Consider the following 26493-nt stretch of genomic DNA (forward strand, 5'->3'; position numbering starts at 1 on the left):
TGTTGGCCATTTTATATGCACTGTTGTCAAATCTGTGTCATTTGTCATCTCAATTAAATCCTGTAATTATGACTATGGCTTTTCCAGATTATCAGACAGAGGACAGTAGACATGCACATGACTTGAGAGAGGATGGACAAAATCTAGAATTTTTGTTTTATGACGGTTGAATATTAAGGAAATATCCAGATTTTTATAATAAAATTGAAAATTGACCAGAGAAAGTGTATAGTGTGTACTGTACAGTATATTAGGGGACTTTTATTCTCTGTTAGAGAAATACATTTTAAAATACTGTGGCTAAACTACAGCAGGGACTTGAATTCTTCTACACATCTGAGCCAAAGAGGGCACAATTAAAAACACAGTTCAACCAGATCCTGATGTGCTTCAGGATTTAGAATTTTTCAATCAATCAATCTTTATTTGTATTGCGCCAAATCACAACAAAAGTCATCTCAAGGCACTTTACACATAGAGCAGGTTCTAAACCAAATTTTAAATGTAAGGCAAGGCGAGGCAAGGCAGTTTTATTTATATAGCACATTTCATACATAATGGCAACTCAATGTGCTTTACATAAAACAGAAAAACATACAATTTGAGAAACATTAAAACATACAATTAACCCCCCACACTAATAATAAAAACAAAGTACAGAAAAATAGAAAGAGAGAAATAAAATGCTAGAGGGACCCAACATTCCCACGTGAGCAGCACTTGGTGACAGTGGCAAGAAAAAACTCCCTTTTAACAGGAAGAACCCTCAGAACCAGACTCAGAGTGGGAGAACATCTGCCTCGACCGGTTGGGGTTTAGAGGAGAGAAAGGAAGGATAGGAGAGAGAAGCACAATGAAGGTCCGGGACTGGAATCTGTCATCCAGACGTCTACAGGCCCAGATTACCTGTGAGACCAGAAAGCACAGACAACTCCGGGGAAGAAGTTTAGGTTATTGAATGCATTAATAGTACATGAATGTTAATGGATATAGATGGATAGAGAGAGAGAGGGAGGAGGGGAGAGGAGCTCAGTGCATCATGGGAGTCCCCCGGCAGTCTAAGTCTATAGCAGCATAAGCTAAGAGCTCTAGGGGCCCTAACTATAAGCTTTATCATAAAGGAAAGTTTTAAGCCTACTCTTAAATGTAGGGAGGGTGTCTGCCCCCCGGACCAAATCTGGAAGATGGTTCCACAGGAGAGGAGCCTGATAGCTGAAGGCTCTACCTCCTGTTCTACTTTTAGAGATACTAGGAACCACAAGTAGACCTGCATGCTGGGAGTGCAGTGTTCTAGTAGGTACATAAGGTTCTATCAGTTCTTTAAGATATGATGGAGCCTGACCATTGAGAGCTTTGAAGGTGAGGAGAAGAAGTTTAAATTTTATTCTAGATTTTACAGGAAGCCAATGCAGTGAAGCTAAAATAGGAGTAATATGATCTCTCTTTCTATTTTTTGTCAGAATTATTTTGAGACAGAATGTGTCTGTGATTTTTGCAATATTATATGAAAAAAGGCAGTCCTTGAATGTTCCTTATTGTGGTGCTGGAGGCCAGAGTAATGCCATCCAGAGTAGTTACATCATTAGATAATGAGTTTCTAAGGTGTTTAGGGCCAAGCACAATAACAGGTCATCCAGGCCTTTATGTCCTTAATGCATGTTTGTAGTTTAGTTAATTGGTTAATTTCATTTGGCTTTATTGATAGATATAGTTGAGTATCATCTGCATGACAATGAAAATTTACTGAGTGTTTCCGGATAATGTTTCCTAAAGGAAGCATATATAGTATTGGTCCAAGCATATATAGTATTGGTCCAAGCACTGAACCTTGAGGAACACCATGTCTAACTTTTGTTTGCATGGAGGATTTATCATTAACATTTACAAACTGAAATCTATCAGATAGATATGATTTAAACCAGTTTAATGCTGTTCCTTTAATACCAACTAAATGTTCAAGTCTCTGCAACAGGATTTGATGATCAATAGTGTCAAAGGCAGCATTAAGATCTAACAGAACAAGGACAGAGAGAAGTCCAAGTCTCAAGGAGACGTTCATGTCCATCAAAGCCAAGTCACAGCTCTAATTGTCATCTATGAAAAAAAAGAACAGGACTTTTATGTCTGGAAGAAGTGTTAACCAAAAGAGTTCCTCTCACTTTGCAACACAATGATGTATTATTACAATCACCTTGTGTTCACTATCAGCAACTTACTTTTATTTATTACTTCTTTTATTGCTTTAGTTACAGTCCCCACCAGATGTATTGATTTTCTCCAATACAGGTAATTGACTGTGACTAATCCTTATTACAAGCATTGCTACTCTGCTAAGAGCAACCTTTACAGAGGAGTAGGGAGAACTCTCATTGATCCCACTGTTGGGAAGAATGAGGATGGGGAAAACTCTTATTGATCCCACTGTTATGGATGATATTACGTTTCATGAGGGACCTCACTAACCACTTTGTGTTTGTCTGTGTTGATGAATTGATCATAAAAACATCAATATGGAAAGTGTGCCCAGGTAATACAAAGCAATTGCTTGCTATGTGTAGTTCTTCCGGTTTGACAATTTGTATTATTGAACCTAATTGTCTATGTTCCAGGGTGTGAAGCTGGTGAGGGATCATGTCCTTCTTACCATTTGTCCTTCTGAAGTTCTTCATAATGAGATAAAAAGAAGAGGCCCATATCATAGGAGACACATGCTGTCTACACCCTCTCCAAACCAATAGGGTTAACAGTAGAGTTGTACTGTAGTCCTCGACACTAAAGGAATCAGTAATCAATGAGTCTGGCATCCTTGTGAAGTACATGCATATTGTAGCTTCCATCTAAAACTACCTGTATGCTGATACTTCAAAGTAGAGTGGATCTATTTCACACATTATTTGTTCACAAATCTTCATCCTTTGATGCATTTTTGCATGAAAAGATTGCATGAGTCAAAAAAACAAACTTGCAGCACTAACATTGGTGGATAGTGAAATGATGGGCATGAAAACCAGCTTCATATTTGTGTACATATTTATGTATTATTTTGGACAATGTGAGGTCTGCAGGTTACTGATTTGCTTCGGGAAGCTGGGAAACACTACATGTTTCTACTTTCCTCTACTAGAAATGTATTGATCAGTTGACTGGGTATGACATACTGATCATGGTGGTGGATGGATCCACTGCTCAGTATTAACTAGGACAATTCCAATAACACACTTAACAATGTTGACAAGTAGAGAGAAAGGCAGCATCACTTTGTGAAAGTCTATGATGACTGGACAGAAGGAAAATACGCAGCCACAGATGGCTGAAAGATGTAGACAATACAGTCTGTTTGTTCTGCTGCCCTGTTCAGTTTTATAGTATATCAGTCAGATTACAGTTTAAGCCACGATATGTAAAATACTACTTTAATATTAAGACAAGCGCTCAGTTGTTTATAAGGGATCTTTTTCCAGCAGCCATGCGGGAAATGGCCAAAGTGCAGACGATATTTTAACCAATATTTTGATATGCAAGAAATCCAGCCAATCATCTGTTAGAACTGTGTAGGAGAATGTTTGATTATTATCTATAATTTATAGTTATCACTAGGGCTGTCAGCTTCAACGCGTTAATCGCAATTAGATTAATGCAATCCATAACGCGTTATTGTTTTTAATCGCATTTTAATTTTGCAAGCCTTTTTGTCCCTTCTACTCCCCCGTAGACGGCTCCTCTAGCTGTAGCGCTATGCTTTGAAGTGGCCGCCTGCAGTAAACCTACTGCGCTGATGGAAAGTAAGAGAGCTACTGGACTTTTGAACGGCTCGTTTAACTTTAAAAAACTTCGAGACGGTTCAGTTGACAAGTCAAAAGTAAAATGCAACCTGTGTCAAACGGAGTTTAACTACCATCGGAGTACGTGGAGTTTGAGTTAGCACCTCCACGCTAAACACCCAGGTGCAGCCAAGCGAGCCTCAGCTCCACCAAAGTACCATTTTGGAGTGTGGGAGTCGCAGCAGAGCCGTGATTGATTCCCAGTTAAGACACTCTGGTAAGAAATGCTTTACATTATGGGCTTAAAACTGCCTTGAAATGTAAAATAACAGGATTTTAAACATGCAATTCAAAACGCGATTAATCACGATTAACTACGGAAATTCTGCGATTAATCACGATTTTAAAAATTAATCGTTTGACAGCCCTAGTTATCACTGATAATTCTAAATGATAAAAACTGAAATGATTAAAATGAACTAATAATACATGGCAGAAACTGGGACCAATAACCAAACAAAAAGGGTAGTCTCATAAACTTGTTCACTTACAGCTAACATCTGGGATATCAGCAGTCACAAGTGAAAGGTGAAGGGTTGAATCCGAGCAAAGACAGTAGCCCATGTATAACTAGTAGCCCGCTAAAGAACTGTAGAGCAAAAAACAAACACACACACTCACACACACACAGACACAGACACACACACACACACACACACACACACACACACACACACACACACACACACACACAAGGATTGCCAATCGTCATCAATCAAATAAACCAAAGAATACTTTTTCATTATGAGTGTAATTTTATGAAGAGTGATTTGCAGACATTACACTGTATGAGTGAGGTTATTGAACATTTTTTAGCACATTTTTCCAAACTAAGTGTTTATACCACTGTATAGGAGTGAAGTTTTTTAATATATTTGTAGCATCTCTTTTTGGTGTTGTACTCTTTAGACGGTCCCTGAACACTCGTCTCTCAGCCAGCTTTACATACAGACTAATGAGTCCAGCTCAGAGGAAGACTAGTTTTGGTGAAAAGTAGGCATTGTTTTTCTGTTTTAACAACATTTTATGTATGAGTTATTGATCTGAGTCGTTCTAAGCTGTCATTACAGTATATTTCTGCTCTCTTCACCTGGTGCCCTACTTGCAGCAAGTAATGAGCACATAATGGTGGCATCTCTGTCTGATAATAGTTCTGTGTAAGCAGGTTCTGAGAAACTGTCTTCTATCTCTCTCTCTCTACAGTTTCTGGCCATATGATGATAAGCTAGCAGCCCCCACCCACCCAAACATACCCTTCACAAACACACACAAGTGTACAGACAGAGAGACAGTATGAACTCCATGATCCTCCACCACATGATACACATTGTTACATTCTCTTTGAGCTTAATTTATGTCATATTAGATTATGATCAGGGTATTATAGGATAGCCTTTGTTGCTTCCTTGTTTGCTTAGTTTCTACCATAGTTTACCTCTAATCTCATGCTATACATTAACTTCAGATATCTTCTGGCCCTGGCTTGATATGGTGATGAAGAGTGTATGCCCTCTGAAGTGCTAGCTATCAAGAAGAATATTTCAAATGTAATCATTGCTTGGCTGTAAATAAAATGTCAGTCAGTTTACATGATGACTTTTCACTTGCAGCTGGTGAAAGGGTCATGTAAAGTATATTTTGTACCTTGTGCATGAAATGTGATATGTACACTACAAAAGGGAATTTCTGAGGAAACACCATTTTGAATGCAGGCTGCTGAAAGGCTGAAAGGTTTCATTTGGATGAAGAAGCTGACAAAGTATAAATGAAGTTGAGAAATATGGAATGGGTGAGTCAAATAAATAACTCTTAATCAGCTGTGTGAGATATTTTCAGTAAGTATAAGTGGGATGAAAAAGTTGAATAAAACTTCTAATGTTTGAAAAATGTGGAAAGATGTTTAAAGTTTGAATAGAGCATCAGTAGATAACAGATGAAAATGTATGAAAAGGCAGCTGAAGCAGTATGAATAGTTGGAAAAGTGGGAAAGTGAGCAAGGATGCAAAATACAGACTAAGCAATGAAAGAAGTTTAAATGGGAGTTTTAGAGCTAGTACTTAAATGAGTTTAGGCGTACTGAGTTGAGGTTTCCTTTAACTGTCTTTGTTGAGATAAAGATAAAACATCAGTATTTAGGTGGAATAAACCTTTAAAATCTCTCAAATAAATCTTTAAAACCATTAAAACAGCCCTGTGGAGTTTAACCATAGGCATTTTGTCTTAATTGGTATGTCTGTGAATTAAACCTGAAACACTGATGACAATTGAAATGAGGTCCACCTGCCAAAAATACCCTAACCAATCCACCAATCAGAACAGAGACTTAGTCACAGGTTGCTATGGTGATTGTGCAGCCCTGTAGAAGAAGAGATCCCTCAGCTACCCACAGCCACCAAATTAATTGGTAAATTTCAATGAAAAAGCCACTGAACAACTTATTATAACTCGACAAGTAAAATCATCTCTGTTTTTAACAAGGAGCTTCAGCACTCATAAGATTGGACAGAGGGAGACTCTTAGACAACACTGTCTGCCTTTTTTGGCAAGTTAGTCCTATTTCAATGGAAGTAGCATTGAATGAGAGAGGACACATTTTTCTATGTTTTGGTGTATAAATTCTGTCTGAATGTCTGGAAGCTGTGGGAGTCAGGTGATAATGTGTTAAAGATGTTTGATAAAATGTTAAAGTTGAAACCAACATTGACAATGAGTATGATGTGATTTGAGTCCATGATGCATTTGGGTTGCTTTAATTCAACAGGTCATGCTGTCAATAATGTCAGTGTATTAAAATCTTATTCCATGTGCTCCTTTTAACTTTGCCCCCCCCCCCCCCCCTTACTAGGACGTTTTCCAGAAAGATGAATTGGTAGTGATCAGTGTCTTTGGTCCCTAACACATGAGGGCCAATGATGACCTGTACAGATGGCTTACTTAGCAGTTTTTGTTGATAATTGGATTCTTTGTGGGGCTAGCCAGACATGCTGAAAGCAGATGCTCTTATCCTTCTTATGTAGGTGTAACAGATGTTAGTTATATAACACACATATAATGTATTGTGTATCACTGCTCAGTATCCTGTATCCAGTACCTATAGCACATCCATGATTTATCCTCCACAGGAAACACAAATAGCTGAAGGCTGCCCTATGCCATAACATTCACAAATACAAGATGTCTTGCATCTCAGGCCTATAAAGTTAGTGTACTGTAGGTGTGAAGTGCACTAGTTTAGTTGATGTGTCCAGCCTGGAAAACCCTCAAGACTGTCAGATTGATAGAAGGTTTATGACATTCCTACTGTCTCTCTCCACTGTATACACAGCTCAGAGTAATATTGTCTATGGTCTTCTTCTGTATGTGTTACACTGAAGCAAAATAGCTATAACTATTTTGGATGATTTGTTTGTACATGCCTTAAGCCAGGCTTAAAGTAGCTTTATTCAAGAGCTCTGAGTTGCTGACGTGTTACAGAAACTGAAGCAGCTCAGCTCAGACACAGCTAATAGTTAGAGACAGATTGGCTGCTTGATTGCCAGTAGTCCAACAAAGACTGTCCAGATAATGGTTTGTGATGATGAGGACTCTAACAAAGACGTGTTGGTAGAGATGCAAACAAACAGCCAAACAGTGTTATGTAAAACCATCAGCAGCCAGCATCACTAATCCTCTGCCAAATACAGCAGCACTGTTTTATAAAACATTTGAAATAGGGTGTTGATTCATAATTGAGTTTATTGCTATTTGCAGGAAAATCTACAGTATGTAAAGTCTTCATTAATTACATTAATTATCATCTTAAATTACAACACAGTATCCCATCTTCCCTCTTTGAACTTTAGTAAAACCAAGTCAAATTTGGGTTTCAGTGTAGGCAAAGCTTTTCTGCAGGAAAAAGAAGAAGAAATTGAAAATGAAACTGAACAAACATAAAACACAATACATGAGGTACTCTATAAACTGCCGTGTTTGTTGTTTGCAAAGTGGTGCAAAGAGTGCCCCATCCTCACTGTGACAACACTGACACTTTAAAGCTACCAAGCTCAATATCTTTATCTTAAAATATTACAGAAATTCAGAAGTGCACCTGATCATAGCAGTAGAGCATGAGTTACATGATCACAAGAATGATTAAATATCATTTTCTTAGAACCATGGATACTTGTTGCAATGAATTTAAAATGAATTTCACTCAAAACTACAAATGTCAACCTTCTGGTACTTATTTTTTCATCATAACCCAAGAAAAAACATTAATTTTTCTTAGCACAACATGACTAGCGTTAACACCAGTTCTCCAGCATCAGTCAACCCACTGTGGCAAACAGGCTAACCTAACTAATGCTGACTGAAATGAATGAACCTTTAGATTTACATGACTGTCAAAGTGTCACACTGATTTGATGTATATGATACAACTGCTATTAATCCAGCTAAGTTCAGTTTCAGTGCCCAGCCGGCACCTCCCACAGCAAGGTGCCATGTGTGTGTTGAGATATCTCACTGTATAAGTAAAAGTTTTATTATCAGTAATTAGGATTCATCCTCTGGGCACTATGAATATACCAATATTCCATCCAATCCATCCAGTAGTTGTTGAGATATTTCACTCTGGACCAAAGTGGTGGACTGAAAAACTTTACCAAGAAAATAAGAATTTGTCTTCATAATCATGAAATGAAATGATAACATGTGATGGTTATTAGATGTGAGAAAGAATGAAACTTTGAGACTTCTGTAAATTATCAGATTTTATTGATAAAATTCTTTTCCACTGACAGATCGACACAAAATATTTTTAATCTGTAATGTGACAGCAGTTTCAAGTGACACACTTTAAATTGTTGCAGCTGTCTCAGCATAGTCACATACTGTACTGAATGCTCATGTCTTCATAACATTTCTATAAAATTGATATAAAGCTAAAAAAGTAAAGTTGCGCTGCTCTTATGAACACCTGTCAATGATCTTAGTTCAGTCAGATGGAGTAATGACTTTACACATCGCTGACAAAATATCATATGTTCATGAAAGATTCTATGTTGATACTCCAGCTTGTGTTACAGTATGAATTTATCCTCTAAATTATTTCTAACAGAACAGCTCTGTCCATGTTAATGCACTGGGGTGATAGGTAGTTTAGTTGTCATAGTTTTTATTTAAAAAAATTATTGACATTTATACTATAGGGTCACTTATAGAATGTGTTGTCTAAGGCTATGTCCACAGTAATTCAGATGTGTCAGTAAAAAAGCTCTATTTACCACGAATGGGTGTAAACCCAACACAGAGAAAACACCACATTTTAGTTAGTAGACATTGCCTAAGACAGCACTATCAGCCATTACTACACAAGACTGTCCTTCACAACATTACATTCCTTAGCATTACCATCATGAGGTGAGTCTACATATCTATTTGCATAGAAGCATCAGGGCAGCTACGATGCACAAATAAAGTCACCACTGAAAAATGTCACATCCAGACTTGCTTTCTTGCTTTCTGTTGTTGCTATAACGATCATTTTGTCACAAACTTATAACATGAGGCATCAATAAAAACACAATGAAATATGTAGAAAGAAGCTTCAGGAAGTCGATATTATCATTTTTAAACAAGGCAAAATATATGACTTATATTTTCAAAAATGGGAATTTGTTTTTAGTTAAATAAACCTTAGATGGACCGGTGTATAGAATATATGATCCCATACATCCAATCATTTAGTGCTATCCTCTATAGAATATTACTGTTTGATTGAAATTCCTATTTTAAAAAAATAAATTCTTATATCTATTACAAATCTGTATCATACATCTGGCTGAATTTGGACACATCAGTAAAAATAACAGAGTGGCCAAAGAAAATCAGAATATAACAAGAGATCAGAATCCGGAATTCCTGTCCCATTGTTAGTGTCAATGGGGCAATTGTGACAATTTGATGTCTGTGTTAACTGGGAAGAAAAGCACATTTAATAGTATGTAATCTATGTTTCAATAGTGTCAAAGCTTAAAATAACTTTTTAATTATTTTATTAAAGATACATCCAGGCAGTCTATGTTATAGAAATTGTCAGCAGATGGACTAATCAATAAGGCTAATATAAGCTAAGTATAGCTTGCATGTGGAGAGCAGTGGGAGTATGGAAATGGGGAATGAAAACAAAGGGGGGATGAAGCTATGTAAATGACGCAGAGTTTATTTGAAGGAAGCGCGGACCTGACGACCCTTCAAAGGCTGAGGAGGCCGGTAGTTGTCCATCATGCAGCATGGAGCCTCTCCGTCTCCAGTGAAGAGGAGGCTGCGGAACCTTGCCATCTAGAGGAGGAGACAAGGAGAAAGAAAGACAGAGAGCTTCAGGCCTTTAAGTCACATTAACAGTAGCTGGAATGTTGCAGATGCATTTGCTGAATACCAGAAATTTCAGCTGTCATCATCACCTGCAAGAGCACAGTCAGATGAGAGGTGTGGTGGTCAAATTCTAAGAAATCAACCTGTGACCTGGAGTGTGTGCTGAGGACATATCTCCTCCTCATCTATTTGACCTGCTAACATCAGCAGCACCTGGCTGGTTGATACAGGGACATTTCTTTAATTATGTATGAAAATTATTATTATTAGTTGTGCTTTTTGTTTATGTGAATGGAATATAGTAATCTAAATGGGTGATGAAAATTCTGTTTGGTTAGATATTTAACTTTATTCAACATCTGTCAACCAATCAGAAACAAGGCCATGGTTAATGTCTTACAGGAGTTTATGTTGCATAGCAACTTCAATGATGAAACATTCCCATGAGTTCTTGCAGTCTACTTGAATTAAAGTACAGTTCATGTTGTCTCTGGGACTAGAGCAGTCACCTCACACCCTCCTGCTGTGGTGGTTATCTCTAATGTGCATGTGGTTCAAAGGAAACTCCCTAACGACTTAATCAGCACTCATTTGCCAATGTAAACCATGCAAAATCTCTGATAAAAATGAAACAATGAGCTGCTGAAACCAAGAGTTCACATTGAATGGAATGACTGGGCTGTATATGTATGTGTATGAAATGACTGACGCAGCAGTGTGTGGCATAAACAACAACTCCTCTGAGAGCCATTTAGCCCTTAGCTAGCAGGTGAGTTTGGATTTAATTTCCCCTAGCAGGCTCACACCGCTATGCTTGCAGTTCTCTGTGACAACAAACTAAATGTTGCTAACTGTTCCTTTACAGACGAATTCAGTTCTACATTTCAGAAAGAAATGTAGAACTTCTCTGAGTCGGTCGTAACAATAAGCACATGATGTAATTGTTCATCGAGGTATTATTTAAGGAGGGCAAACTATGCAAAGCACTGAGAAGGAAAAGACCATTATCTACTTAATGTGGGTCACATGACAGTACAGTGTAGCAGTGTTAATTATGTATAAAGATAGAGTACAAACTGGCCACTAGAGAAACAGCCAGTCAGTGTATTCTAAGTGTAGCAGAGGACACATTCTGGCTACTTAAGCCATGTACAGACACTAAATAGAATAACTGCCAAAACAAGTTAAATTGTACATGAGGCTATTTCAAATACTGCCAAAATAAGATGTGTGACAGCTCTGCAGTCATTTTTCTTTTGATTTCTCTGAAATCAAACACTTAAAGTCCGTGTAAAGTAAGAATAAATATGTGTTCTGAGTTTGACAAACCACAGAAAAGTGTGTTGTTAACCACCCTGCCAAATTTGAATGATTAAAAATATCGCCAAATATATGAAATTAGGCTTCAAAGTTGTGTAAAAATCAGCCTCTTTCTCTGTTCCCAAACGCTGTGGGCGTGGCCGCTGAGTTTGCTGAAACCCCGCCCCCTACCAAGTGTCACCTGTCAATCAAAGTCACCACCTCTACCAGAAACATGGACGCTACGTCGCTTTCTGCCGCTAGCTCGGCAGCTAACTCAGCTAACTGGCTAACTGTAGACTGTATTGGTAGTAGTGTTAGATGTAGTAACAATAACTTGCCACTAGGCAGGCAAGTTAACCACTGAGGAGAGCGGACTCTCAGTCTTATATAGTAGGGGAGGGACCAAGGGTACGCCACTACGTCACAGAGTAGCCCTTTTTTGCAGGCTGAGAAAATCATGAAAAATGAGAGGCTGAGAAACAGTTTAAGGCTCTATCTCCATAATTCAGTACTGCATAGTTATCAGCCTTTTCACATGTTTTCTGTAACCATTTTCCAACATGTAGAATATGTTGAGAAGTAAATCAATGGATTGACTTTACACAGACTTTAAAGCCTTTCTTTTTTTCATTTTATGTTGAACACTTTATGTTCCTACTGGGAACCCAGATGCAGTCTCTCCAGACTACATGCAGACAACAGCATGTCCCACATACCAGCAGGTAGGCTGCCAAGAAACATATCTTAATTTAGGGCTGCCACAAATACACACAGTGTAATGTGTACACATCCATGCACATGTACACATGTACTTACACTAAAACACAAACCCACAGGGCTTTTCTGGCTATATTTAAATTACATCTAGTGTGTAAAACAGCTGTAGCTTCGATTAAGTTGTTTTAATGTTTGGCTCTCAAACTAAAATTCAATACTGGTCAGTGCAGACCAGCGCAGACTATCAATTGAACAGTAGCTCAAACAAATATCTTTGTGACCTCAGGAAAATGTCCGAGGGCTGTTTTCTTAAACAGCGGCTGAAATGTGTTGTCACAGCTTTTAGTGTATTGGGTTGCCCAAGAAATCAGTTCTTTTTACTGAAGCGTTTTTTATTCTACTTGATGTTTAGGTTGTCATGTTTTATTTGCAAGTTTATTAACAAACAACTACAAGCTATATTCACATCTTTTTCACAGATTAAGGATTGTGATATATTTGATTTTAACGATGCATAAGCATAGTCATAAATAACTGTCTTCATCAACAAGAAGAACAAGGAGTCCTTCAGCAGATGGTTTGTCCTAGAATATCAGTGCTCTTTTAGACTTTTGGATGAGGAGAAAAACACACTCCACAGGGTTAAAGTCTGACGTTAGAGGGTAGAATTGAACTATTGCTCGTTAGCTTCTTTTGTGTCATTAATTGAGTTTATGTTAATGGAACTGTTTAATAATAATCAAAACAAAATGGTACATGCAAGTTCACCACCTCACTTTTGAATATTCATGAGATCAGCAGCAATACACAGCATGTCAGTCATATATTATATTATGTTATATATTATCTTGACGATATAAAGAGCAAACTCCTCTCACACTATTAAGCTTCAGAAGTTCAATGATGGATTCAGTGTGTCCTGATTCTTTGCATAAGAGCTTTGTTTGATGTTTGTATTTAGTTTTTTTCTTACTCATTTGTTTTTCATGTAGCAGAAGCCAATGAGGATATGAAGCAAGTTAAGTACCTGAGCAGGGCTGACACTTATTGGCTCCTTCAGGACAATCCAGGTGACACTCTCCAAAAGAGGGGGTGTGGTCAGAGAACCATCATAGGTCCAATAATCCAGAGAGCTGGGAAGAAGCGTCTTTGCATCAAAGTTAGCAAAGGTGGTCTGCTTTCCCTGCAGGAATCAGGAAGGGATGATGGAAGATAGGGAGTGAGGAAGGGAAGAAGGAATGATTGGTTACCATGATAACTGAGTTGTTAGCTTGTTTATTGTTCAGAGAGAATAAGCATAAGCAGTGCTTTGTCACTTCCACCATAGTTGTTTTTACCTTTGTCTTAATAGCATCCAAAGCATCCAGAACTTTCTGCAGCCTGGGATTGGCAGCACCAATCTGAAGCATAACACACACGCACACACGCACGCACGCACACGCACACACACACACACACACACACACACACACACACACACACACACACACACACACACACACACAATTTAATAAACAAAACTTATTCAAGAAAAATACAAATATATATATATATTATTTTTTAAATAATTCAATATTCATTATTTGTCTTTTTTCCTTCACCTTCAGAAAGACCCCGACCACAGCCAGTCCATCAGGCTGACTAGCTGCCTCTCCAAAGCTGGGGTACTTGGTGTTCCAGTGCACCAGATGAAGCTAAAAGCAAAAAGTGGATATGTTTGTTTCAGCACTGAAGCAGTGGTGTTGTGGTGTTGTGAAGGGTTCATAGGAGGGGGGGTGGGTAGTATCTGTGAGGATGTAGGGCTTAATCACAGACTGATTTCCTGCTGATATGCTCTTTAATCCTCTCTCAGCAGTACCACAACACACTAAGGTCATGAGTTCAGTGTTGTTCACTTCACTATTTCAACTGTGTTTCTGTCAATGTTGTGATATGAAGATCTAAATGCTGTTAAAAGCATTCTGAAACCTCACTGCAAGGAATTCAATTCAGGTGAGGAAATACTGAATCATGCATTCAGTTGTGTGTTTCTCTATTTGTTTATTGGCCTAAAATAATAACATTTCAATACACTGGCTCTAAACACTACAGAGATCAGCCAATGAATGACCCACCAGGTAAGTTTCTATCAATGTCTCTGGAACTTCAAACTGACTGATCACCAGTACAGGTGCTCTCAGGGGTGTGTCCTCCCACCTCTACTCTACCTGTTATACACCAATGACTGTCTTTCGCATTCTGACACTGTCAAGATGACTAAGTCTGTTGATGATACTTATATATAACTGTATGGTATAGCAGTTCCACAGTGTATGAGAAAAAATCTGCTCTGTCAGTCATACACACAGCTTCAAAAATAATTGGCTGTGAACTCCCCATCATTTCTGAATGACATCACAGACCCTATCAGTGGAAAGGTTTTAAAGGACTCCTCACATCCAGCCAACCCCCTATTCATACTATATCCATCCCCTATGATTTTGAAAAATACTGTATACAGAAAATAACAAGAAGCATTATAAACAGGTTTGTTACTTTTACATTTTGTACCTCAGTTTCTTGACAAAGACAAGATAGCACACATTTTAGCATTTATTTTCATAACATGAGCTAAGGAAGTGCTTCTGTATGTAGCAGTTGTTAGCATCTTTTAATACCCTCAAGCTAACCCTAGTAGATGCAGTACCTCACAGGGGAACTTGATTCCGTTGACAGTGTGCTCGGAGCCTCTGTCATCACTTGCTCCCCAGTGGAAATGAAACTGCTTCAGACGGTACGTTCCTGAAATAGGACCTCCAGTCAGAGCTGTTTGGAAGGGAACAAGAGGATCACATGAGACACATTCAGCAAAATACAGATTTAACATCATTAACAAAATCAATGGAATCCATACAATCTAAATCTAAGTTCATCAGTAACCTTGCAGTCCATATACAGTCAACTAAACATATTGGCATGTTGGTTGTAAATGTTCTTGTTCCTGTTGCTTCTATTCTGTTTTGGGTTTTTTTACATTTACTTCTACTTTTATTTCCAAGCACTGTTACGTCTTCTTAAAGGGCCGAACCATAGCAGTGTACATCAGTTTCAGTCATGGGGAGTATGACTCAGTATGTGAACAAACTTACTCCTTCATTGGATATTCACTTGAAGGTGGTTTATTTCTCTGTTGCACTTCTCTTTGTCTGTCCTGCCATTATGTTATTCATGTTGCTGATTCTTCATGCTATTTGTTCAGTTTTTCTTCTGTTCTGTTCATTTCTGAAACACACTGTTATTGCTGCTGCTTTAAATAGTAGGATAATTAATAGATGCTATAAAAGAAATCCAAGAGTATATGATGAAAAAGGTCAAGTTAATTAATGTTCTTCATATTGGTTTGTTTTGCTGGCTAAATGTTGCATAGATGGTATTAGTGCAGGGTGACGTGGTTCAGAAGTTGTGTTGACCTCCAGATAATGAAGCAAGGTTGACCAGAGTAAACTGAGCACTGACATCACCAGACATTGTTATCTGCTGCATACATACAGCAGGGTGGAGCTCTAAACAAGATGGCCAGATAAAAACATGAAGGAATATTTACTGTTAAAAGTGAACTACAGAGTCTGTGTGTAATTATATTATGCAATCAAAGTATAACAGATGTTTAAATGAGCTTTATTTTTTTTCTGTTACTCTTCCCTTTTTGGCTACTTTGGAAGTGAAATGACAGTGAATATCATATAGTTTAAATTGAAGTTATCATAAGTTATATTATATTTACTTTGAACTTCTTTCAAGTGTAGTAAATGGAAATGAAAGCACACAAAATGACTATGGCCAAAAGAAAGAAAAAGTTTTACCTAAATCATATTAAAATGTTTTTTTTTCTTGCAGCCAAAAGATTGTCATCATTATTATTATGATTTATTACAACCCCCCAAACATAGTTTAACACAGAGATAGTTTGACACAGGTGCATGCAGAATAAAGTCCTACTTTCCAGTACTAGGAGCTGAGCTGTGCTTACTGGAAGTGTCACCGTCGTCCACAAAATCCACCTGGAAGGAGTGTCCATTGTTGAGAATGCCTCTGGAGTTGCTGGGGTCATACTTGAGTTTCAGAGCTTTCAGAGAGGGGGTATACTGGGCATCCTTAGGGATAATGTCGATGGGAGACTGTCTGGGCCCATTAGCTACTGGAAATTCATCTCCCCATGTGTCAGGTCCTATAAAGTTCAGTACAGGAGGGAACATATTCAAAGAGTAAATGTGTGTATGTTTATAACACACTCACTGCTTCTCACCTCTTTGGTGCCACCATCCAAACATTCAGGTCATTTACTCAAGTAAAAGAGGTAATACTTCAATGCAAAATTAAATTTAATATGTAGCACAATAGCTCCTTAAAGGTTATGTTACTATTACTGATGCATCAATGTGTAAGCAGCAGTTTACTGCAGCTGGTAGAGGTGGAGCTCATTTTTAACTACTTTGAGTAATTTAATAAACTTTGCAACAAATTTGATTATCTCCAATGTAAAAATGTTTTATCTGCAAAGTAACTAATTATAACTATGGCTGACAGATAAATGCATGCATTTATCTTCATTTCAAATGTTATTAGTATAGTAGCAGAAAAAACTACTAACTAAAAACTAAAAACTGGAATAAAGCACCTATGAGAACATTTACTGAACAGTCCACCACTGATTAGAAAGACAATGATTCACTTCTGCTCACATTACTTCTGATTTAATCTTTGCTTTCTTAGGTTGTGAAACAAACCCCAGTTAAAAAAATATAATCATTTTTTAGAAAAGGTGCACACAATATTACTTCAAAACTTAAGGTGTTAACTTACTGATGAAAAACTGGGCGTTAATTATATTGGGTGCTGTTCCTACAGATAGCAACAGTACAGGCTTTGCTTGTGCAATGTGGTGAAGTCTTATGAATGTGGATATTAAATTAAAATAATGAATTAGTTTCCACCTCAGATTGGGGGAATATCAATTAGGTCAAAGCAATGAACTAGCTGCATTATAATGCAAAGCTGAATTCAGAGTGTGGCAGCATGTTTTTAACCTGTTACATAGCAACATGAACATCCACCACATAGCTGGATGCTGTGAAATCCTCACCGTTAGCTGGTCCGTATCCCCATCCATGAGACATGGCTGCTCTCTCTGTGCGCTACCCTGAATAACACAAAAGAAGGAATAATCCAAGTCAGTGTTTTACAGGTCGGACTGGATGCAGAAGGAGCGGGCTGCTGATGATGCTTATCTGGTGACAGACACCCGCTGGGACGCCACTGCAGGGCTTTATATACCCTCACATCGGTGGGTTTGGCTTGTTCATCGGTCAGGAGAATAGTCCACCTCCCTGCCGTCCTCTTCTCGTTCTGTTGGCGGGCTGCTAATCAGAGACAGACAGAAGACACGCGACGGCGTTTTCATCCCTGCATCTTTCCTGTCCTAGCAGAGATGGATTAGTCAGTGATGCGCACATATCATCCTCTCCATCCTAACACTCCGCGCTGCTGTCAGCTGTGACAGCTGCAGGATGAGTGGAGGATCTGACTGGAGCGCGCGGTTCACTGGATTTTATCGCAATATCCTGAAGTCGACATTTTCCTTTCACCCCTTGCCAGTCGACATTGATCTGGGTTATCCTGTTCATAGAGGACTGCTTTATGAAGACTGCATGCTGCATGTGAAGTGCATGCGTGCAGGACCGGACAGAGGCTTTTTGGGGCCTGAGGCAGAAGTGAAACATCCATCCTCAGTGTCCCGGTGGATTATTATTCAGTGTAGCGTAAAACAACACGTTAAAAATACATTTTAAACTGTAGGCCTATGTGACTGCTGAATGTACATATTTTGTATAAAAAATACTCCTACCTCCCAGAGTAAAGCACATTCACAGGCTAACTTACTCTTTCCAGGGGTTATTGTGCAGTGCAGGAAAACATCCATCAATTTTTTCTCCCTTCTTTTTTCTTCAGTATAAAAAGTCAGGCAGTTGACTGTATCCATGGTAACAGAACACAGGTGTTAACAGGAAGTATATGACTTTCCAAAATGTAGATTAGCCAAACAAAACTTTTTTTTGTGAAACGTTTTTGTTTTGCACCAACTTTAGGCTAAAAATGTGTTCAGGTGTCATATAACTTACTATATTTCCATGATTTCCATGGCAACATTAAACTTCCTGTTTGCATCATCCAAATCATATTATGTTTTTTTGTCCCATCAATAGGCTATAGTTATTATATCCCCAAACACATTACACTGTCCATTCCAAAGAGACCAAGGCAACAAAATGAACCAGGATATATCCTCTATGATATTGTAATAGTGAAAGGATGACTGTAAACCATTGCCCATAGGAAAAAAACATGACCAGGAAACATCAATGACTTGATAGCAGCCATTGATGAGAGGAGAAGAGAGAACACCTTATTTTACCTGGCCGTCTTTACTTGATCAGCCTGATTAAACCAACAGATGAATGTACACCACAGGTTTGGGCTGTTAAGTCCTCTGCTTTACATCTTGTACATATAACAGATAACAGTCCACTGTGCAGCTGTTTTCTGGGCCTTTGGGAACTGCAGATATCCATTTTTGGACTTTGATAATCACACCACTATACACCAACCTTTACACATGCTACACCAGGCATTTGCTACCATCTTGTGGCTTAATAGAAGATAGCAGTGACACTCACTTTTGTCACATTTGTCACATATTATTAAATACTCAGGTGATGTGTATTTTTAATTACCAGCATTCACACCTTAATGTCTGGATTTTTTACTCACTACTTGCTCATGAAGATTTGGCACTTTTCTTCAGACTTAAAAAATCCTAGTAGTAAGATCTGTGGTCACTGATGTGATTAGAAAGCTGAATAGTGTGTCATGTTAGAACTATATTTGACTGTAGGGCTCCAGCTACTACTCATCAGAGATTTGGGCATCATGTTTGTCATTGTCATGGGAAAGCAGATATTGTTAATAGAAGGATATACTGTGTACTGTTTCAGGAGCAGCTCAAGAGAAGCTTTCACAGACTGGTTTCTTGTCAGAGTCTTACTGTATAGGATGGTTTGCTGCAAGACTGCTACATACATAAAAGTAACAAATCCCACTTTCTTAAGATAGTGTATCACTTTACTATGACCACTATGACCACTGATTGTACTTATGCTGTTATGTGTGTGTGTGTGTGTGTGTGTGGTTGTGTATTATGTCAGTATTTGCACACTGTGTGTGTGTGTGTGCGTGTGCGTGTGTGTGTGTGGTGGGGGGGGGAGATTTTTTTTTGTCTATGTCTTTTTACATGTCTTTTTAACTGCACATTGGAGACTGGTAAAACGCAATTTCAGACTTCTGTGCTAACCCTGTTACATAGATTTTTGACAATAAAGTTGAACTTGAACTTGAACTTGAACTTGATACCTGTCATTTAAATGTGTTTTGGAGGGAAAACAGAAAATGCTTTCTGTCAGATGGTAAAAGCCTCTAATACTACAAAGATTTGATTTAAACCCATCTGACGCCTCACTGGATGAGCAGAATTTAGAGCATTGTGTGAAAATCTTTTACAAGCAATTCAAACAAGCTGATCAAATTAAATTGTACAGACAAACAATATCTACTGGTGTACATACATATGTGCATAGTATGATATAACATGCTGCCAGCTGATGGTTAAGCTCCCCACACAGCAACAGATGGATGGAGTGATTTCATGAAGAGTTAGCTGACAAATGTGACATTTCAGTGCAAGAAGGAATAAGATTCACAATTAGGCTGGAAAGATAGTCAGAGTCACCTGTTCAATTATACAAATTGTGTCCAACCTTTGCGTGACAGTGACACCTTTGCCTTCATTCACCTTCATTTTTCCATCTTTACTATGACACCCCAAAATCATCACTGGTGCAGCTAGCTGTGTTTATGAATATGGGTGTGTGAATAATATATTAACAATATTTTACTGATTTTTATTTATATTTAATTATATTTTTGGATGATTTATATTCATATTGTGATCTATATTTGACTCAGCTTTTGTGTTGATCTTGAGGTTTCAAGTTGTTTTTGCCCTTTTCACAGAAGCATGCTCTGTTCCTCGTGAGGGAGGGGGATCAGTGTTATCCAGCTGTGTTCTGATTGGTCCAGTTTAAGAGCAGATTGACTCTTAATCATTTAAATCACAACATCACAACCTGAGTGATGAATGTGTTTGCTTGTCTGGTGGATTGAAATGTTGCTTCATAAAGCTGGGAGCTACTAGTACAGTGTGATGATCTCTAGTTTGATTCTTGCTTTTAGTGTCATTAGTTAAAGTTTGTTTTGGATGGGTGTGCTCTAGTTTGTTCTAAGTTGAATACGCAATCATGATTGTCTGCAAACTAGTTGCGATGTCACAGCTTCTGCTCGCAGGTATGTCTTCAATAATAATAATAATAATAATAATAATAGGTGTGATTTATATAGCGCCATACAAAATACATAACAAACAAACAAATAAACAAAACAAGAAAACAAGAAAAATCAAGACTGAGCAGAAGAAGAGGTAGAGAAGTGTTCATTGAAGAGAAAGGTTTTTAACTGGGACTTGAAAATGTTCTGCTCATCTAACTGAAGGAACAAGAAGCCATGCATATTTTTGAGGCCAATCACATCCTTCAGAGGATCCAGCTCCTGAGCTGAGACAATGCTAATGTAGCAGTTTCCTCTCTCACAAGTGATTGCAGCACATCATCTGCTCTTTTTCTTCTTCCCCTCTATCTTATTCACAGCTTTTCTTCAGGTGACTCGTGCTCCTAATGAAGTGCTGATTACTGCATCAACAGTTAAGTCATTAGCACTTCCTGCACTAAATACACCACCACATTAACAGCCTTGCTGTTATAGAAACTAAGTGTGTCTTGTGTGAATGTGAATCAGACATGTATGAAGTGTGATTATAGGATACTTACGTAGATTTGTGTTTTTTGTTGGGTGATATTTTACTGGTTGGAATATGTGTCACTGAAACACTCTGACAGTCACACACTGTGACTCTCACAGTGTTTCCATGGCACTTTAATACAGAAATAAAACACAATTTGGCGTTAAAGTAATGAAGAACTGAAGTTCCTTACTTTGAAGATATAAGTATTTATTTTTTAATTATCACATAAAGTGGAGATGCCTGCAAAAGTCATATAGTCAAACCTCTACATCATGCTTTTACAGCTGAGTTCTCTCTTAATACAAAATATTTTTGCTGCCAATAGAAATGATTACAATTGAAAATGATAAATCATCAAAGCAACAGATTGTGTTTTATTTTCCCAAGTTTGATAAATTTACCAGCTGGCTTTAAATGGTGGTAATGTTAGATTTTCCCTTTTGGCAAGAAGCTCTCTCTCTCTCTCTCTCTCTCTCTCTCTCTCTCTCTCTCTCTCTCTCTCTCTCTCTCTCTCTCTCTCTCTCACTCTCATATGAATCAGAGGATGTGAAGCACACAGCAGTAATATAATTCTTCTTCCACTTTTGCTTCAGAATAAAATCCTTCTTGACAGGTGAGGAAGAAAACATCTCTCAGTCCTTCAGCTCTGTAACCAGAAGTGATACCTTGTCGACTAACACAAACCAGATCAATTTGCACTCATTTTCTGTCCCTTTAGTAGATGTAACAGTAAATTCACTAGAGACAGCCAGTGACAGCTCGCCACCTGTAAACTGTAGCAGGTCGACATGTAGTGAAACTAATCATGTCATTAAAAATAACCATTTTGTGCATATTTTAAGAACATTCATTGTGCAAACATCAAATCAAATCAACTGAATGAATTTGAGATATTGTCCAACCCTACTCATATCACTTGAGTGGTGCATATACTGAAATTTGTGACCAATCTAATTATGATGAATTGACTGACACAGGGGCGGAATTCCATAATAGGAGTTCTGGTTGGTTCACGTGAGGCTCAAGATAAACTCTAATGAGCCATAGTCTGCACACACACTTTTAGCAGGAGTTGAATTGGATTTGAATTTGAAATAGATGTCTTCCTTTGCTCTCTGGTAATGTGCAAAACAATCAACTACAATTAAAGTAAATGACAAAAACCCCACAGTTAATATAAAGCCTTCATCTGCTCTGACAGTACTGTAAGCCAATCAGGACCATCAGGCAGAATACTGATTGAGTCTGCATCCCACAGAAAACTTTGACCAGATAGCAAAAATAAAGTCTACATTTTCTTAATTATTATGTTATATTTCTATGAGCTGTTAACTGTTCAATTATATTGTCTGTACATTTAATTTCCAAACAATTATTGTTTCAAAGCCCTCTCCATACTGACAGGAAATCAATTCTGATGGGTAAATATTAAATCATTCATTTATCATGTATTCACTGATTTATTCATTTATTGCACAACGTAGGCCACTATCATTAGCTGACTCAGCGCTTTCATTTCGCGTTGAAGTCACTCAAGAAACGGATGTGTGCTTTTATTTTGTAAAAAACAAACGTGTTTCCCGGTGTGATTGTGGCGGGCTGCCGGAGCTCGCGGACCGCAGGCTTGCGCCACTTGATGCCTCCAGTCACACTCACACACACATACACGCACACACATTCCTCCAGTGACTATCTCCAGTCATCCTCCTGCTTCCAGAAACGGACGTGCTTTTGGATTAATGTGCCAGTGCGTCTGGTCGGCGATGATGTAAACAGCTGCTGGAGGTAAGCGGGCTTAAAAACCTCACGTTATTGATCGAGCGCGTGACAGGCTCAGGATTCAACAGTTTATCAATAGGACCTGTCTGTTGACCAATGAGTCACAGAGGTAGAACCAGTGTCTGTGATGAAGCAGTGTTTTTGTGATGACAGTCATCATCTTCCTCTCAGCTGCATCAGCTTCAACAGCAGCACTGCGTGCAGCTCCCCTCGCGCGTGGGGAGATTCATGCTGATGTCGTCTTGGAGATTTGTGTGATATAATGTGGCCTTGCTCTTTTTCTAAGTGTAATGTAACGTAATGCTCCATTAAATGTGGCATCAGGTCTTTGAAATAATCCTTATAAATGAGGTAAGATTAATACACACCGCGCCATTCACTTCAATACAAATCCAAGTTCCAGGATTGACTGACGTTCTGACGGCTCTCTCGCCCCACTAGCACGCGCTTTAATGTGGAGAATAGATGTTGGAACCAAGCAGCAGTGCTGGTAAGTATGACCAAATCCAGAGAGTTCCTTGAAGCAGGAGAATTATACAGCAGGATAATCATGCAGGGTTTTTATCAGTAATAAATATTAGTAAATGTGATGTGACTATAGAAGCAGCAGAACGGGGGTCCTCAACACACCTGGAACACCCCCTGCACATCTGGATGGAGAGTTGCTATGAAGGGAAGACTGAACAATGTGATGTGTTGCTCGGTAATTAGCCTAACCCGAGATGAAATATATGGCTCGTGTGATGTCAGAAGGTCTGCGTGGTGCAGTGCTTTTCGGTGTATCTTGCGCTTCAGTGAGAAGTTGTGAGCTCAGAGGAGCTAGCGTCAATTTGCCGCCTCTGGCTGCGGAGGAGAGGACAAGCAGATCCCAGCATGTTTCTAATTCAAGAAGACCAACTGGTAGAGATAACAGTGTGGGCAGAGTGTCAACTCTGAAAGGATTCTTTATTATTGTTTTCCCGCATGGAAAGCTGAATCACTTATTCAGATGGAAGAACCGGTGATATATATGATATATTATATTTATTAACTACATAGAATATTTTATTCTTACTCAAAACGCATTTCTGTAAAGTGATAAACGACTTGGCAGAGAGGGTTGCTTTTTTTCCAGTGGTGCTTAAGTTGATGATTCAGTGATGAAGAGGCTTCACAGTCAGTAGAGGAAGAATTGTGCAAATCTTTTGCTTAAGAATAAGTATACAGCAACCTAAAAACGTGATGTAGTATGCAGTATTACAGTAAAAGCACTGCAGTATTATGAGTGATGTAGTATGCAGTATTACAGTAAAAGTACTGCAGTATTATGAGTGATGTAGTATGCAGTATTATAGTAAAAGTACTGTAGTATTATGAGTGATGTAGTATGCAGTATTACAGTAAAAGTACTGCAGTATTATGAGTGATGCAGTATGTAGTATTACAGTAAAAGTACTGCAGTATTATGAGTCATGTAGTATGCAGTATTACAGTAAAAGTACTGCAGTATTATGAGTGATTTAGTATGCAGTATTACAGTAAAAGTACTGCAGTATTATGAGTGAGGTACTATGCAGTATTACAGTAAAAGTACTGCAGTATTGTGAGTGATGTAGTATTCAGTATTACAGTAAAAGTACTGCAGTATTATGAGTGATGTAGTATGCAGTATTACAGTAAAAGTACTGCAGTATTGTGAGTGATGTAGTATGCAGTAGTACAGTAAAAGTAGTGCAGTATTATGAGTGATGTAGTATGCAGTAGTACAGTAAAAGTAGTGCAGTATTATAGTGATGTAGTATACAGTATTACAGTAAAAGTACTGCAGTATTATGAATGATGTAGTATGCAGTATTACAGTAAAAGTACTGCAGTATTGTGAGTGATGTAGTATGCAGTAGTACAGTAAAAGTACTGCAGTATTGTGAGTGATGTAGTATGCAGTAGTACAGTAAAAGTACTGCAGTATTATGAGTGATGTAGTATGCATTATTACAGTAAAAGTACTGCAGTATTATGAGTGATGTACTATGCAGTATTACAGTAAAAGTACTGCAGTACTATGAGTGATGTAGTATGCAGTATTACAGTAAAAGTAGTGATATATTATTATATATGACATCATTAGATTATTAATAGTGAAGCATCAGTGTTAGAGCAGCATGTTACTGTTGTAGCTGCTGGAGGTGGAGCTAGTTTGTACTACTTTATACACAGTTAGCTAGTTTATACTACTTTATATACAGTTAGCTAGTTTATACTACTTTATATACAGTTAGCTAGTTTATACTACTTTATATACAGTTAGCTAGTTTACACTACTTTATATACAGTTAGCTAGTTTATACTACTTTATATACAGTTAGCAAGTTTACACTACTTTATACACAGTTAGCAAGTTTACACTATTGTATATACAGTTAGCTAGTTTACACTATTGTATATACAGTTAGCTAGTTTACACTACTTTATATACAGTTACCTAGTTTACACTACTTTATACACAGTTAGCAAGTTTACACTATTGTATATACAGTTAGCTAGTTTACACTATTGTATATACAGTTAGCTAGTTTACACTACTTTATATACAGTTAGCTAGTTTACACTACTTTATATACAGTTAGCTAGTTTATACTACTTTATATACGGTTAGCTAGTTTATACTACTTTATATACAGTTAGCAAGTTTACACTACTTTATATACGGTTAGCTAGTTTATACTACTTTATATACAGTTAGCAAGTTTACACTACTTTATACACACTTAGCTAGTTTAGTCCAGTGGTTCCCAACCTAGGAGTGGGGCCCCTCCAAAGGGTCAGCTGATAAATGTGAGGGCTGGTGAGATGAGAAATGAAAGAAGAAAAAACACAAATGTGTTTTCAGTTTTTGGACTTTTTCTCTAATCTTTGATTTTTGTTGAAATATTGGATCATTTGAACATTTATTGAAATGAAAGCATGTGAGAAGTTTAGAGGGAAAAATCACTATTTGGTGGAGCTGTTAACAACTCATAGACATCTGAAATGTGAGCTTGACTACACACTGCTTTTAGTAAGAAACCACTGGTTTCATCTTTAACAATGTGTTGTATTTTAAAAGCTTGTTATATTATCCATCGTGTCAAATCTTCATCTGAAAACAAAATGAAGTACAGTACTTGAATAAATAGGCTAAACTTCTTACTTTACATATGTGTCCACATTAGACAGGAAAAACTCCTGAAATCAGGTGAGAAAAATTTCCCTTGTTTTTGAAATGCATTTTCTAGTGCTTATAGGTTTGTTGATTAATTGAATAGTTGATCAACAGACAATCCAACACCTTTGATAGTTAACTGTATAAATGATTTATCATTAGAAATAGTAAAGCTATATGTGGTTCCAGCTTCTAATGTGAGGATTTGCTGCTTGTCATCAAACGGTCCAGACTGGCTCACTGTAGACTGTCTCTCACTAAGACTATGGCTTGAACTGTGTCACTTTCCAATGACATCACTGTTACGTTAATCATGATTCTGTTTTAAAGTTTTAATTTCAGGCTGTGATGGTTAGCTTGCTGGCATGCTAAACTAGTCAGTGAACAGG

At 37.9% G+C, this 26493-nt stretch overlaps 1 protein-coding gene across 1 annotated transcript; it reads right to left on the bottom strand.

The window, feature by feature from the left end:
- Positions 1-9139: 9139 nt before the first annotated feature.
- Positions 9140-17486, bottom strand: cahz (carbonic anhydrase). Its single transcript, XM_053330038.1, has 7 exons — positions 17317-17486; positions 16204-16401; positions 14881-14999; positions 13796-13888; positions 13532-13594; positions 13222-13377; positions 9140-10142 (listed from the first exon to the last, which is right to left on the bottom strand). Exons 1-7 carry the CDS (start codon positions 17348-17350, stop codon positions 10023-10025), a joined length of 783 nt encoding a protein of 260 aa, XP_053186013.1. The 5' UTR covers positions 17351-17486; the 3' UTR covers positions 9140-10022.
- Between the last annotated feature and the right edge of the window lie 9007 nt (positions 17487-26493).

The sequence above is a fragment of the Scomber japonicus genome, chromosome 12, assembly GCF_027409825.1.
Source record: "Scomber japonicus isolate fScoJap1 chromosome 12, fScoJap1.pri, whole genome shotgun sequence".
Lineage (NCBI taxonomy): Eukaryota > Metazoa > Chordata > Actinopteri > Scombriformes > Scombridae > Scomber > Scomber japonicus.

Excerpts from the sequence above, each read along its gene's own strand:
- cahz (XM_053330038.1), bottom strand. The coding sequence starts at position 17,350 with ATGTCTCATGGATGGGGATACGGACCAGCTAACG. Across the intron at positions 15,000-16,203 it reads GGACGACGGTGACACTTCCA|CTCTGACTGGAGGTCCTATT; the intron begins GTAAGCACAGCT and ends CCTTCCAAACAG. Across the intron at positions 13,889-14,880 it reads GAATCAAGTTCCCCTGTGAG|CTTCATCTGGTGCACTGGAA; the intron begins GTACTGCATCTA and ends TTTTGCTTTTAG.